At 36.8% G+C, this 16,143-nt stretch overlaps 1 protein-coding gene and 2 long non-coding RNA genes across 3 annotated transcripts; all 3 read left to right on the top strand.

Annotated features, from left to right (window-relative positions):
* Positions 1 to 1,256: 1,256 nt before the first annotated feature.
* On the top strand, positions 1,257 to 7,404 carry tmem30ab (transmembrane protein 30Ab). The gene is made up of 7 exons (XM_056764785.1): positions 1,257 to 1,704; positions 1,848 to 1,967; positions 2,480 to 2,587; positions 3,610 to 3,697; positions 3,796 to 3,942; positions 4,015 to 4,221; positions 6,539 to 7,404. The coding sequence occupies exons 1-7, from the start codon at positions 1,459 to 1,461 to the stop codon at positions 6,730 to 6,732; spliced, it is 1,110 nt and encodes a 369-aa protein (XP_056620763.1). The 5' UTR covers positions 1,257 to 1,458; the 3' UTR covers positions 6,733 to 7,404.
* A 3,650-nt stretch (positions 7,405 to 11,054) lies between these two features.
* Positions 11,055 to 12,772, top strand: LOC130434689 (uncharacterized). The gene is made up of 2 exons (XR_008908703.1): positions 11,055 to 11,737; positions 12,363 to 12,772. It is a non-coding gene; the product is annotated as an uncharacterized LOC130434689 (long non-coding RNA).
* Positions 12,773 to 13,794: 1,022 nt separating this feature from the next.
* Positions 13,795 to 15,710, top strand: LOC130434750 (uncharacterized). Its single transcript, XR_008908708.1, has 3 exons — positions 13,795 to 14,070; positions 14,812 to 14,898; positions 15,016 to 15,710. It is a non-coding gene; the product is annotated as an uncharacterized LOC130434750 (long non-coding RNA).
* Positions 15,711 to 16,143: the final 433 nt, after the last annotated feature.

The raw sequence follows: 16,143 nt of genomic DNA, 5'->3' as shown, positions 1-16,143 counted from the left end.
AAATCTATATGTGCATTTCAGTGAGATTTGTTTAGCTGTCGAGACAATTTTTACCACAGCAAGTCCTTACTTTGGTGTCTTCCGCCATCTTGTGGTACAAATTGTGTACCTTGTTTAAACCTTTTGCTGACACTGAATCAGCAATATATACTATACACAAGTCAAGTGCAAGTTGTTTTGTTTATTTTATTCATAAGAAATATAATTGTTTAAAACTGATTGATCTCATATTAATTTTTAATTCATGAATGATCACTGCCTTCAAGTAAAACAAGACAAAAACTGAGAAACAGAGGAATGTCTTTGACTATTTAGAATACTAATACAGAAGTGCATAAATTAAGATTCAAATGTTTCTTTGTAGCATTGTCCAGACATTCAAAAATTGTTATTCAGTTATAAGCATTGAGTCTCTGCACATTCCGTTTTATAGTTGCTCTTCTGTAATAAAGTGGACCTGTATCATCTCTATTTGTGGGCGAGCACCTGCATGGTTACATATACAAACATATTAGCCTAAACCATCTCATTTGTTTGGAATTTTCCAGCCACTGCATTATGGGCCCTACACGCAGACAATCAATAAAATCTGAAAGTAAATGTGAATGCTCTCGGTAAACATCTTACCCTTATTGAGATTACAAAAAACCGTCTTGTAATAGTAAAAGCAATTGTATAAATGCAATTTTACTATCAATTTAATTGTATTCTCTATAATTTAAAATGCAGTTGTGTCACGTGTGAGGACACGCCTCTCTGATGCTGGGAAAGTGATTCTTTTATCGAATTGTTTAAACGGTTCTTTAAATGAAGTAGTTCAAAGAACCTGTTCACAGGTTCGAATGAGTCGCCCTGTAATCCCAGAAAAAAAGATTACAAAAAGATTGAAAAGATTACACAACATTAAAAAAGATTAATTGTAAATAAATGCTTAATTGCGATCTAAATGAATCAATTAATTTAAATCGAAATTTTGGGAATTTCAGCTGTAATTATTACATTTATATGTGTTCAAATTTGATATACATGCCGATTTTGTTGGTACCAAATTAATATATTTTTACAAGAAATTATTAATTCAGATTTTTTCAGATTTTTCAGATTTTGATCGCAAAATATTTCTTACTTTGTAGTTATTTTTGGAAATCAACTTTCCACTTCACTGACAACAAAAGCTTTGCGACTCAGTTCAACTGAATCAGGTGACCCGCTCAAATAAACGATTCTTTTTCGCAAATCGGACACCACTTGATGATTCTTCCTTAGCACCGCCTTAACCAACCCAACAGACAACTTTACTACCGGAGAACATTGGAGTAGAGTAGAAATAATCTATTTCAGAAGACAGAGAAATCGTGTTTCTATTTAAATTTGGTACCGCGACCAATTTACAGTTAAGGAACTGTCTTATCTGTATATTTTAGTATAGTTTTTTAGGCTGGTAGCTTGTAGCAAGCTATGATGGCGTCCAGCTACAGCGCGAAAGAGGAAGACGGGCATCATCCCGGATCCGCAGGGCTCGGCGACACCGCTATAAGGACCAGAAAGCCCGACAACACGGCGTTCAAACAGCAACGCTTACCCGCCTGGCAGCCCATCTTAACCGCGGGGACAGTGCTGCCCGCTTTCTTCGTCATTGGCCTCATCTTCATCCCTATAGGAATCGGCCTATACGTGACATCCAACAATATCAAAGAGTTTGAGGTCCGAGTCTGTGGTTTTATCGTAATTGAACTCAAATTAATTTGCTTAGACTGAATTAAGGGACCGTGAGGTGTTCATTTTACAATTTTCACTCGGATGTAATGCAACAGTGTGTTTAGCATGTATGTTTCACTTGTTTGTAGATCGATTATACTGGGACTGATATGTCCAGTCCGTGTTTTAACTGCTCTATAAACCACAGCTGGAACAACACGACTCCATGCAAATGTGTCCTTGCCTTCAGTTTAGACCAGCCTTTCGATGTGAGTATGTACTCTCCTACAGTATTTATTAGTTCCGGGTTCAGTAACTTACATGTTAAATCATCGACAGCATTAGGTGATTCTACTACCAGATAAAAACTTAACTAAAGTCTATATAAGACATTTGTCAACAAATCAGTTGGGTCAACAAATCAGTTCACTAATCTAATTTTAAAACAAAATGTAAGTTACCTGGCTCTAATTTTATAACGTTGTGCATTGTAGCGTTTATTTCGGTGTTTACCTTGTCCCACAAACTTCCATTATCATTAATTTGCTTTAATGGCATATTCTGTATTGATAAAGTAAAATATTTGTCGTTGTATTCATTGTGACATATGATCATAACAACAGGCTTAAAAACAGCTTTAAATCCCTTGACCTTGATATTATTCATTAACATTTAGATTTTTCTTTTCTTCAGTTTTTTATGGATGTTGAATTACTGGAATGAATGGCCTGCCGTCATAATAACAGTTCACATTTAGATACTTTTTAATATGTTTTCTCAGAGTAATGTCTTCATGTACTACGGCCTCTCAAATTTTTACCAAAACCATCGGCGGTATGTCAAGTCCAGAGATGACAGCCAGCTTAACGGAGACGAGGGCTCTCTTAAGGTATTACAAGTTTTGTGTTCAACTTTGTGATGGTAAATTATGCTTTAAGCTAATGCATGTCAGCACAAGTGCTGTATGACAGAAGGGATTGGCAACTTGGAATTTAAAACATCTCTTTGCCTGTTTTTGGTTAACTTTGACTTACACCGTGTCTACATCGGACGCGACGCCGCGTGACAACCTGCTTGTTCTAAAGTCCCATTCAGACATCCAGAAACTAGCAGCGGCAGAATGATGCGATCTCATTCATTTCAATGGAGAGCTGGCAACTTCCGGCGACACTAGCGACAGTTACCATTGGCGACAGAAATTGGGCGTGTCCAGCGATGGGAGTCAAGAGATAAAAGTTGAGAATTGTTCAACTTTATGCAAATGACGAGCGACATTCTCGAGCGACTACCAATAGGAGTAAAGGAGTGGAGCTCACGTCTACCGTCTCTCGTCAGTTACTGGATGGTTTGTTCAAACTGTTACTAGGATAACCAAAGCCAGAAATGCTTTCAAACAATCTCATAGCAAGAGACAACGACACACCGCAACAAAACCTCTGGCTGTCTGAACAATGCTTTAATGGGTTTGTCACGTCTCACCGTGCCGCATCCTGTGTGGACAATATTTGAAATTATCATGGGTTCTAATGCGTTTCTAATGTATTTTGTCGCGTCGCGCCTGTCTCGTCCGGTGTAGATACAGTGTAAGTGATATTGCAAAATACATTTCACCTACTTTTTGCCACAGGAAGACATTATCAGAGTAATTTTCAAAACGTTATGATGCTTTATTGGATGCTGCAGTTGTTGAAATATTTAGGATTCTGTAATAATGAGCTAAGCAAATCTGTGATGATGTTAGTTTGCATGCTGTCATTAATGCAAAACTTCTGAAAACTTCACTTGTAATGTAATTTATCATAGTAAAACTGCAAAAGAATTAGGAAAATCCAAAATATATGTATTTAAAAAGTGAAATCAAACTGTTAAATGACACCATATGTTACAGAAGTTCATATTTTATGTTTTTAGGAACCAAGTAAAGAATGTGAGCCGTACCATACCAGTGAAAACAAGCCTATAGCCCCATGTGGAGCTATTGCTAACAGCATGTTTAATGGTAAGACTTTGATCCAAAAACATACCATCCTACTACACATCCCACCCAGAGTGTTATCTAAAGAATGTTATTTTAAACTGTTTTATTACTTGCCTTAGACACTTTGGAATTGTATTACATTGATCCCAATGGAACAAGGAACCCAATTCCACTAACCAAAAAAGGAATTGCGTGGTGGACAGACAAGCATGTCAAGTTCAGAAACCCTGGCAGCAATAACCCAAATCTTACAGCTGTTTTTCAAGGTAAAGCTATTTTACATATAGGACATTTTAGGTCATTGTTTACACATAACTAAAACAATCTTCATCTTCCAGACACAGCAAAGCCAATCAACTGGGGCAAACCTGTTTATGAACTGGACACAGACCCGGAAAACAACGGCTTCATAAATGAGGATTTCATTGTGTGGATGCGCACCGCTGCCCTTCCCACCTTCAGAAAGCTCTATCGCATCATTCAGAAGAAAAACAGTATGACACCCACATTACCCAGAGGCAATTATACTCTGGAGGTCACCTACAGTATCCTTACGCTGAATACTCTTAGGACCTGCATGTGTATATTATAATATATAGTATGTAGGAGTAAATATTAATGTTTACTTTAAGACGTTTTTTGAAACATTTTTAAACTCATGAACAGTGGTGTAAAGTAACTAATTAAAATTACTGTAATTGAGTAGTTTTTTTCAGGAAATGTACCTTCTTAGTCCTGTACTGGTACTTTTACTGCGGTATTTTCCCCTTACATTGTCGTTGCTACTTTATATGTTATTTACCATTGGGTTAGCTAAGGGGAATAATCTGTCCCGTCTTGTGACCACGTCCACTCAAATCGCGCATGGAAATCTTGAGTCACAGATTTCAAGACACCTGTACCCAATTAAGTTTAATTCTGGAGGAGGACAAAAGTGTGCGGCAGGCAGGGCGCATATCAAACGGCGGTTTTGCATGCTTGAAAGTCACTGCGGTAAAGGGACACAATAAAAAGGCTCGTCCGAAATCTGGAGAAATGTTGAGTTCCTGTATCACTCCATTCACCAAGTGTCATCCAAATGGCTATATCATGAGGTAAAATTGTCCATCGTTCTCCATCAAGTGCTCTGCCCTTATAACTGAGTAGGGAACATATGTGAATGGAACACATGCAAAGTAGTGTGGCAAACTGTTCATTACCAGTTATAATGTTGTAAATTTTGTTCAAATTCTTGCACAGATCGATTCTCTTAAATAAGACATCATTAATACATCATTAAAGGTTAAAAGTTGCTATTTTCTATATAAATCTCTAAATTTGATCATTAATAATTCATTAAATAACACTGGCTAAAAAGTAATGAGTAACTAGTACTCGGAGTAGTTTTTGAGAAGAGTCATTTTTAAAGGTACAGTTTGTATAAATCGAAGCTACAGGGCACACGATCATAACAACAACAATCGCGTTGCTTGATGACGCTGTGTAGAAGCGTGGAATTATGGGATATGTTGTCTTCAACTCCATCGCTAATGGTACCGTTGATACATCAATCAGACAGGAATGAGAAATCATGTAAGTGAAAAAGGTAAAGTAATAAAGTTTAATAAATATTGTGTTTGACGAAATCATTTTATTTAATTATAATGAATTAGACCCGAGTAATGTAAGGTTTTAAACTAAATTGTTAGTCATGGATGTTACAGTAATTTGTCCAATTCGATGGTGGGATAACACTGCGCAGTTTAAGTGTTCAAATCAATCATAGTAAAAGTTATTTTGAAAGTACCCACATCATTTGCAATAATGCTATGCGCACCGACGGTACAAACTACTTCGACGTCTGTCTATGAGAGTGTCATGCGGTTGCTACATCAGTAAAGGTCGTAAGAAAGGGTAACGCGGATATGACGCCATTGACAGGCGACTAAACGGCCCCAGTCCACTATTTAGAATGCCGATTTGGAAACATTTGAGATATTGTAATTACTTAGCTGAAAAAAATATATAACATTGGCCTAGTGGTTTATGAATATTTTCCTGCAAAATTCTTACAAACTGTACCTTTAATTTTACTCAATTACTTTTTAACACCATTAGTTGAAATTGACGTTTTATCAGGCCATTTATTCAGATACCCACAATTTGTAGGCACTCGTGCTAAAACGATGTCCTAGTGGCCTATTTTAATAAAATAACTGACAACTAAATGTCACAACTGAAAATAATTGATCATGAGCAGTAGTTACAAAGTTACAAACTAGTAGCATTTTCATGCCATTCATACTAGAACTGATTCTAAATAATCCCAGATTAAACATGATTCATGAAATGCTCTTAACATGCTGATTATTAATGCTATTTATATTATTAATATCATTAATGCTAAATGTAGATACAAGACGTTATGGTTTATAATGCAACAAACCTATATAGCAAACAGTAAACTGACTGACGGCCTAAAATACTTAACAGTGCAGCCTTCAATTTTGCAGGTTATAATCTGAGATATTCTGTTTACGTGTTTTTTGGTGTGATAAGTAATATTTCTGTTTTGTTAGAATTTAAAAGAAGGAAATTAGTAGTCATCCAATGTTTTATATCTTCGATGCGCTCTTCCAATTTGGATAGGTGGAAGGAATCATCTGGTCAACACTGTACTGTCTTTCAAAATCACTGTAGGCATTTGCTTCCAGAAGATGTTTAAACCCATTCAAAATTAAATAGGAGCTTGCCAGTTTTATGTGCAATATGCATCAACCTGTCAACGAACCTGTGGGCACACTTTTTGAGCTTGATGTACCCTAACAATGCAAAAAACAGTTGTCTTTAATTCAGTTCATTTCCTTATCCACTTGTACTCAGACTATCCGGTCCGCAGCTTCGACGGCAGAAAGCGTGTGATCCTTAGCACCATCTCCTGGATGGGTGGAAAAAACCCCTTCTTGGGCATCGCGTACATAACCGTGGGCTCAATCTGCTTCTTCCTTGGTGTGGTGCTCCTCTTCATTCATCACAAATACGGAAATCGTAACAACAGCTCTGATATTCCTAATTAAGCTTGCATGCATTATGTCATGTGGTGGAGATCCACTGTTTTAACTAAAATGTCTTGTGTGTCTGAATAGCATGCCCAGTGTATTGCTTTAGAGGTGCAAGAGACCACTTGATGTTCCGAATATTTATTTTCTCTTATTTTTGTTTTATGGGTATGCAGATCTGCGTACTTGTTTGCCTATGATGTTTCTATCGTTGATATGTCAATTTATGGCTGAGGTCAGTCTGCTATTGAGAGATACATCCATGAGAGATGCTGTATATGTAAATGAATGTATATTTGTATTTCATGGAGATGCTTTTACTTTTGGCCAAAGTGATGTTAAAAACAGGGCAACGTAATAAATGACTAATTTTAGCTGTTAAATTTGCTGTTATGAATTTAATAATACTTATGAGAAACTGATTGCTTAAGTTCTCATGTCATTTTCATATATGGGTGACCAATTTCTTTAAAGTGATAATTTTTACTTTATTTTTGCGATTCTTCAGCTACCACTTTTTGTAACTTATAAATGTCAATTAAATTATAAACTAAACCTTCTTGCAAGAGTGTAATGACAGGAAAATTGTGTTCTCAGTATAGCTTAACAGCTCCATTATCAATCAATTTCTTTCTGCCACTGGAGATCAATTGCATCTTCACGAGTAAAGATAAAACGTTTTGTTCTTCATTGTTCTTTTTTCTTCTGTCATTTGACCAGTTGCTCCATTTACTTAGTTATTTAATCTTAATGGATGTGGTTGAATGTGAATAGAATATTTTTGTGTTGTAGTATGGGTACTACCTTGGTCTTCTTTAAAATATCTTCCGAGCATAAGTTATACCACCTTATTTGAATATGTTGTAAAAATATTTGAAACATTTATTACCATGCCATACATCAAAGCAACATGGTACCATCTGATAACGTGACTGTACCATGGTAATGGCACAGTCCTTTTTTAAAAGGGTCAATATACATACAGTAGAAGGTATTCTACGAAGGCACATTACGCTCTTAGGCGTCCTGTCAGTTGGTAATACCTAGAATTTCAAAATCGAGTGCAGGTGTTAGATCCTTTTCTTATCTAGCGCCTAAATTGTTAATGATAATCTTAAATCCTTAATTTTTATATTTTATTAAGCCTTGTTGTGCAAGCACTGTTGAGCTTGTGCAGAGGCAGCAGCTTTTGCCAGAGGGGAACTGGAATTCAGGTTGGGCCTGGGTTCCCCTGAGGTTTTTTTTCTCGATGGGAGTTTTGGGTTCCTCACCACCGTTTGCAAATTGTTTTGCACTATCTGCCTGGCCGGGGGGGGGCTGCTTTCGAATTCATACTTGTATTCAATGTGTCTCATGTACAGCTGCTTTGTTACAATGAAAATTGTAAAAAGCGCTATATAAATAAAGTTGAGTTGAGTATTCAACATAAAATCTTTAAACTAAAACATAAACTTCAACGCTGTTCATTTAAAAGAATCAGCAATGCAGGCATCTGTCATGCTGTGAATCTATACAATTAATGCCTCTGACTTCCTCCGAGGCAGACCTTAAGGGAACACTAGTATTAATATCTTCATCATCACTGTGACCAGCATCTGCTCTGTCCTTCTGTTGGTGTATAGACTGCATAAAAACCAGCAACTCAAATACAGTAGATTAGAACTGAACTAATTACCAGCTTCCTAACCCAAGTGCCCTCTTTCACTGCCCTCACACCATCAGTCCACCTCTGAAACCACAGATGACCTGGGCCGACATCAACAACGTTTAAGATGTTCAATTTTGAGCCATTCGTTTTCAAGATAATGATGTGCAAAATGTCTCACAGGTCCTGGGAACTCTTTGTTCATCTCAGTTATTTCAATGTTCTGTTGTAAATCACTGACAGACTTTCTTAAGAAGTTTAGATAATGATCTTGTATGTTAGAGATAGTGTAGCTTTCCAGTATGGCATAGAAGTTGTATATAATTTGCACGGTTGCATCTTAAAAATTTAAAGAATGCTTGAAGGGCTAGTGTTGGGTGCAGGATAGGAAAACATAGCAGACTGACTCCTGGGATGGTGTTGCTCCTTTCTGCCATGTGCTGTTGTAAGACTTGTTAGCTATTCTCCCCCACTCATCCATGTGAACACATCCATGCAATCAGTGTTGCCAACAGCAACACTGAGCATTTGCCAAAGGGCTGGTCTCCTCCGGGGTAATCTTTGTATCAGAGAGAACATGAATGTGAACAAGTGCAAGTTGTTATGAATGAATCTTAAATCATCTGTTATCTAAGTGAAACAGACACTCTTAACGTCTAAGACCATTTGTGGAAATTGAGTTTTTAGCAACCGCATAGCAGCTGCAAACTGAAGAAAGGCCCTGTCTTTTACACTGACAAAAAAACAAGAGGACACATGGCAATTTTTCACTGTTAAGAATGCAATGGACTTATATTTTCATAAAGCCATCAGACTGAGACACAAAAAGAGATGTTCACAAACATTTTTTTGAATTAACTGTACAATTATTGTTGGTCCCTTGCAAAAGGGGAGAGGTTCATATCAAAGAGATGTAATTCCTAAAGCCTTCAGCTAATCTGGATGTGAATACACTCTAAATATAACTGAGAGTAGGCATTTTAAGACTAAATAAATTAAAATTAAAAAAATATCTGAACCTTTTAGAATGGCATGATTTTCTGAATAAATTTGTCATAAAATGTGATATGATCACAAGGCAAGGGTATTATCAAACATAATGTGTCTAAAAATAATAACAATAAAAAAATCAGATCTTTCATGTCTTTATTGAAAACACTCATTCAACATTAAAAATGTCAGTGGAAATAGTAAGTGTAACCTTAGGCTCTCTTGTTTTTGCCAAGTGGTTGATGTCCTTAGGACAACATTTAAATAAATTTACAGTTTATTTTAAGTTTAATCTTCCAACAAGGATTAGGTGTTTCAAGACCATTGTTTTTCACTTATCATTTTTCCTCTGATTTTAGGGGTAAATAATGTTTAGGATTGGGGTTTGGTGTGGGTTTAGATAATATTTATAAAAATGTTGTCCTTGGGTCAACAAAATGTTGTCCTGAGGACATCAACCACTTGGCAAAATCAGGTTGAGCGAACCCTTAAGCCAGATTTTTAGTACTGCGTAAAACCTATGCCGTAGCCTCTACGCCGTAGCATACGTGTAGGTTTTCATTTATACTTCTACGTCGTTGTCTGTGTCGAAAGGCAATGACCACAAGGCATCAGTGTCCACGCGCTTGTTGCTTGTGTAACCAAGACAAGCGACGAAGAAGAAGAAGCTTGTTTGAGAAGCATTAGCATTGATAACAGCAAGATGTTTAATACAAAAGCACAAATATAGATAACATAGATAATTCATATACATAGATAATTCATTCGAAAATGCGTTGAAAAGCATAAACATGACTTTATCGCAGAGTTTTTTTACCTAATGAAGGGTTCAAACAGACCAATACCAGCACTTGCGGTACACATAGAGTATGCGTCAGGCTACGGCGTAGGGTATGCGGATCTGCGTAAGCAACGCCGTAGGTTATGGCGTAGGTCATATTCACTACTATAATTTACGCTTTGGAGTTAATAACTGGTTGACCCCCCTTGGCAGCAATAACCTCAACCAGGTGCTTCCAGTAGCTGTGGATCAGACCTGCACATTGTGGAGGAGGAATTTTAGCCCATTCTTCCTGGCAGAACTGCTTTAGCTCTGTCATATTCTTTGGACGTCTCATGTTTACATACACACATAACTTTACTCTCTATAGCTTTACTCTTATGTTTACTGTATTGTATTTCTTAATTTTTATACCCATAGGCCCTTATTTAAATCATTTGTGTAACTGTTTTTTGTATTGTTTGATGGTCTCTGTGTTGTTGCTTATTCTGTGTACTGGATGCTCCTGTCACCAAAACAAATTCCTTGTATGTGCAAACATACTTGGCAATAAAGCTCTTTCTGATTCTGATTCTGATGTGTATGGCCCTCTTCAAGTCAATCCATAGCATCTCTATTGGGTTGAGGTCTGGGGTCTGACTTGGCCACTCCTCAACTCAACTCAACTTTATTTATATAGCGCTTTTTACAATTTTCATTGTTACAAAGCAGCTGTACATGAGACACATTGAATACAAGTATGAATTCGAAAGCAGCCCCCTCGGCCAGACAAAGAGTATGCAAATGGTGGTGAGGAACCCAAAACTCCCATCGAGAAAAAAACCCTCAGGGGAACCCGGTCCCGGGCCCAACCAGGGGATTCCAGTTCTGGCAAAAGCTGCTGCCTCTGCACAAGCTCAACAGTGCTTGCACAACATAGCTTCATAAAATATAAAAATTAAGGATTTCAGATTATCATTACCCAGCCGGCACATGACCGACCTTCAACGTTGAAATATGGTTGAAATAATGACAGTTGTCGTTTCAACGTTGAAACAACGTTGATATAACGTTTAATGCTAAATGGTTGAAAACCAACCGGTACATTACCAACCTTCAACGTTGAAATATGGTTGAAATAATGACAGCTGTTGTTTCAATTTTGATTGAAATGCTAAATGGTTGAAAAAGGGTTATAAAAACACTTATAAATCAACTTTTTTTTTTTTACAAGATTCATATGTTGTATCAATTAATGTATGCACAGAATAAATAATTTCTGCCTTTTAAATTATTAAGATCATTATTATTATTATTTATTATCCATTTACATTTTTATCATGAACCTTCTGGTATAAATATTATCAACAGCAATAAAAGATTGCGCTGCTTTACCACACTGAAACAATTCCTATTGGTTATTTAACCTTATTTGCTTTGATTATGATTGGTTAATCTGTCTGTCATTCATGAAACTGGCCAATGAAACTGTGCGCGCCATTTTATGTTTGAAAATATGACCGTTATCCTGACCGTCTTTCTGATCGAGGACGTCATTTGAAGCGAGACTGGTCTGGCCAAGGGAAGAGCACGATAGAAAGTGGTCTGCGAGGGCGCGGGTTCAAAAGGTAAGTCTGATTTCACAAATATACGCAAGGTCATGAGTTAAACGCATTATGTCAGTTCTTGCAAAATTGTAAATGCACAGTTTGTTGAATGAATTTACTAACTCGATATTCACAGGGAATGCTTTTCCACATTTGTGTCGCGGAGGGGTAACGTTACTTTTACAGATGTCGATTGAGGCCTAACGTTACTCGTGCCGCTTCAGTGTCGTTATGTGCTTTTGCGGTTGCTACGTCGATTTTAAGGGATAAGACATTATACGTGTGCACACAGATACAAAATTTCAGGAAAAAAAGTGTAAGGTTACATAAGCTAAATTTTCCGTTTGTCGTCGTCATTACTGTCCATTCACGGTAATATCGCGAGATTGGAAGCGAGACTGGCCAAAGGAAAGAGCATGAAAGAGATGGGCGATATGGAAAACAATCCAATCGAGTTTATTTTATTTTATGTGTTAAATATGATTCACAATATTATCACGATTCTTTTTCATGTTAGTTTTACTGTTTTGCAAGTTGTCTAAGCAAATAATAGTAACGTTGTAAAGTAACTTTGACATCCTTAAAAGCTTTTCCATAAATTTATAGCAATTTTGTTGATCTTGGCTGTTTTGATTTTTCCCTTTAGATGCAGTCGTCAATGCACACAACCCAACCAGTACAAAAGTAATGAAGACCATGTCCAAATATTTAAAATATGCACCAGAGAGGATGGGTGGTGGTGGCCGTAAGAAGACTCTTCCTTGAAGACACTTTTTTTCCTTCTTCTGTTTTATGGACTGTTGCGAGTAAAATGTTAAGTTCTACGAAAGACTTCTTGTTCTACAAACTTTCCTTACTTTTACTTGGATTCTTTTTCACTTAATTGTTGAGATTTTAGAATGTTACGAAATGAGTACATATGTTGGTCACGAAATGAGTACATATGTTTGTTATTATTTATATATAGGCTATTGTGTATATTTGCAGTGTGTATGAAATTAGAATTAAAAGCTTTTTCCCTCTGTATTCTGATATCATTAAACCCTTAAGAAAGTGCTTTGTTGTTGAATGAGAATTATTTTCAATAAAATATGTGAAAGTGTAAATGTAGAATATAGATGTATATTTTAATTCTAAGATAATTATTTTTCCATTTGGTGTAATTGTTCAAAACTTTTTCTTTAGAAAATGAAGCATCTCATCCCTGCACTGCAGATTAATGAACATCTAATTGTTAGAAAGAGAATTTTTTTTGTTATGCCGTCCAATTGCAAATCATGTACAGCAAGTTTTATTAGTTGCTGAAAACACTGTGTACCGAAAATCATAGTTTAAAACTCAGTGTTGACGTTTAAGCAAAATTACAGGTACGCCGGTGAAACAGGGTTACAATATCAACGTTGATTCAATTTGCAAAATCGAAAGGTGATTCAACGTCGACAGAAGACCATAACCCGAAAGGCAAGAGTGAAACGACGTCGCGATTTCAACGGTGAATCAACGTTGTTTCTTCCGCGGTGAAACGACGTCACAATATCAACGTTGATCCGTTTTGCAAAATCGAAAGGTAATTCACCGTTGATTCAACCATGGTACCTGACGTTGTTTCAACGGTGAATCAACGTTGAAATGCCGGCTGGGTAACAATCTAATAGCTTTTTAAATGTTGTAGGAAAAACAAAGTTGTCGCGTCCTTTATCCAGCTCTATCCTCTTAGCTCTTTTCAGGTCACCGCTTCCCATTCTCTGCTCTGCCATCAGGTCTGGGCATGAACTGCATCCTGCGGTAACCTTGGAACAAAGAGACAAGACTGGCTGAGAGTAGAGTACTGTTCTGCACTCTTTGATGCAACAAGTACATCATTTGTTGTTGGATGTGTTCCTGGTTCCGGTTGATCTAAATAATGCAGCCTAAATCCTCTGAGGATTAATATTATGGAGGTATAGTGTATGCAAGATTAAAAAGATGAGTCTTTAGTCTAGATTTAAACTGACAGAGTGTGTCTGCCTCCCGGACCGTGCAGGGAAGAATATTCCAAAGTTTAGGCGCTAGATAAGAAAAGGATCTACCACCTGCACTCGATTTTGAAATTCTAGGTATTACACTCTAAAAAATGCTGGGTTATTTGTTTAACCCAACAGCTGGGTTGAGCCTGTTGGGTCATTTTGTTGGGTTATTTTCTCAGTGTTGGGTCATTTTTTGAGTAACCCAAACGCTGGGTTAGCAGTCGGGTCCAATTGAGTGACAGTTGAGAGAGTAAACCCCTCCCACTGCTTGACGCATCAGACAAACTTTACCTTCGCGGGCATTTTGATCCACCTCATCTCGAAAAGTTGTTATTCGGAGAAGAAAAGGTATGTTTACGAGTTTGTAATGTATAAAACTATTACTGTACAAAAAAAATGCAAAAGTATGCAAAATTCGGCTGTTCGCATTAGGTTTGAAAGTAACGTTACAATCTAGCATCGTTAGCTTTTTATAGCTAGTCTGTAACGTTATGCCCACGTTGTTCTAATTTACAGCTTTTTAATCATTTAAACTTCATTTTTGGTCAACATTTCCCTTTGAAATCTCTGACTCGTGTGAGTCATTTAGTTAAGTAGCTTACGCATCTTGATATTAGTTTAAGGTTGACACGAGAGAGCGTCGTGTAAAAAGCAAACATCCAGCAATTTTTTTATTTTAAATACCGCTAATGTTCGGTGAGGGAACTTAGTTTTAATAGTCTTTTAGACGAGAATGTAGTTGTTAAGAACACAAATACGTGATTTATATATAAACATAACGCCTCTTTGAGAATTTGTTAAGACGCTGTCGGAGGTGTGAGCATCAGGCTGTCGTGGCTCCGCTGAGAGCAGCTCTATCTCGGCCATTGCCTCGGGAGTAGCCGCTCTTATAACGTTAGTGGTTAACCGTGAGATATAATTTATTTTGGGTATATGAGACGAAAAATTGTTGCTCTTTTTAGACTTCTACTTATTCCCGAGTGTGTCGAATTAGTTAAGCGTTGTGTTAACGTTTATAATATTATTTTTTAAGACTGTATTTCACTTTCTGTACTATATCCCACTCTTCTTTTCCCCCCACACTGACAGGATGCAGAATAACAGCTAATATTAATGGATCATTCTATTCAAGAGAAAGTCAACTGGAACGTGGATGTTTTCATAACAGGCTTAAAGGTAAACATTATTTAGGTAAAATGTTAATGTACTTCTTTATATGTTTATTATAATCCATTGTGCTCTGGGTAGGCCAGTTTCCTTACATTCTTCTCTTGTCTCTTTTTCTCTTTATAGATGAACAAATTGATAAAGAAACCTCCTGCTGAACATCCACTTCTAAAAGTGCACGCCACACTGTTGTCTACAACTCCCAGGAAAAGAATCCTCTTTAGTAAGTCTGCTCCGTGGATATCTCAGGTTAAGCAGTGCTGAAACCGAAAGAACTAACGCTCTTTAAAATGTTTTGTGAGTTTATATGAAGAGGAAAGTTACGCTGGAATTGACCTAAAGCACTTTACTCGTGCCACTTTGTTAACTGTATATGAATTTTTAAAGTGTTAAGTTGTCTAACTATTTATATTTACTTGTGCCACTTTAATAACCTTGTTAAATGTATATGTTAAAATCTAAACTAATGTAATTTATTGAAGTTAATTTTCCTTAAATATGTATAAACATACATTTCATCAAAGTGTTTTATATGCCATTTTATTGTTCATTGAGCATAACATATTGCATGTTTTTATGAATTCCTTTTGTCTTGCATTTTGATCCTTAATAAAACTTTTGATTCTTACTGATGCCTCGAGTATTTCTCTGTGATTTTGTTATTATTATTTTTAAACATTTCGGGTTTGTTTTAAACCAGCAATGTAATTTTTAAGCAAAAGTTGATTTAAATAAAACAACCCAGCATGTTGGGTCAAAGATATAACCCAACTGGCTGGGTTAAAATAACCCAACGCTGGGTTTGTCCATATTTGACCCAACGTTGGGTTACCAAAATAACCCAAATTGGGTTGTTTTAACCCAGCCTTTTTTTAGAGTGTACCAACTGACAGGACGCCTGAGAGCGTAATGTACGTGGAGGTCTGTAAAACAATAGAAGTTCATTCAAATACTGCGGCGCTAGACCATGTAGGGCTTTATAGGTAATAAGCATGATCTAAAGTTAATGCGATGCTTTATAGGTAACCAGTGCAAAGTTGACAGAACAGGGGTTATATGCTCATACTATTTTGTACGTGTAAGAACTCGAGCTGCCGCGTTTTGAACCAGTTGCAGTTTTTGTAATAGGCCCGCAGGGCAACCACCTAGAAGTGCATTACAGTAATCTACACTCTAAAAAAAGGCTGGGTTAAAATAACCCAATTTGGGTTATTTTGGTAACCCAATGATGGGTCAAATATGGACAAACCCAGC

This window comes from Triplophysa dalaica, chromosome 13 (genome assembly GCF_015846415.1).
Source record: "Triplophysa dalaica isolate WHDGS20190420 chromosome 13, ASM1584641v1, whole genome shotgun sequence".
NCBI classification, from domain to species: Eukaryota; Metazoa; Chordata; class Actinopteri; order Cypriniformes; family Nemacheilidae; genus Triplophysa; species Triplophysa dalaica.
The sequence above is the reverse complement of the archived record's forward strand: the minus strand, read 5'-3'. Positions and strand labels throughout refer to the sequence as shown.

Coding starts and splice junctions, on each gene's coding strand:
- tmem30ab (XM_056764785.1), top strand. CDS start 1,459: ATGATGGCGTCCAGCTACAGCGCGAAAGAGGAAGACGGGCATCATCCC. Junction 1,705..1,847: donor ACAATATCAAAGAGTTTGAG/GTCCGAGTCTGT, acceptor ACTTGTTTGTAG/ATCGATTATACTGGGACTGA. Junction 1,968..2,479: donor GTTTAGACCAGCCTTTCGAT/GTGAGTATGTAC, acceptor ATGTTTTCTCAG/AGTAATGTCTTCATGTACTA.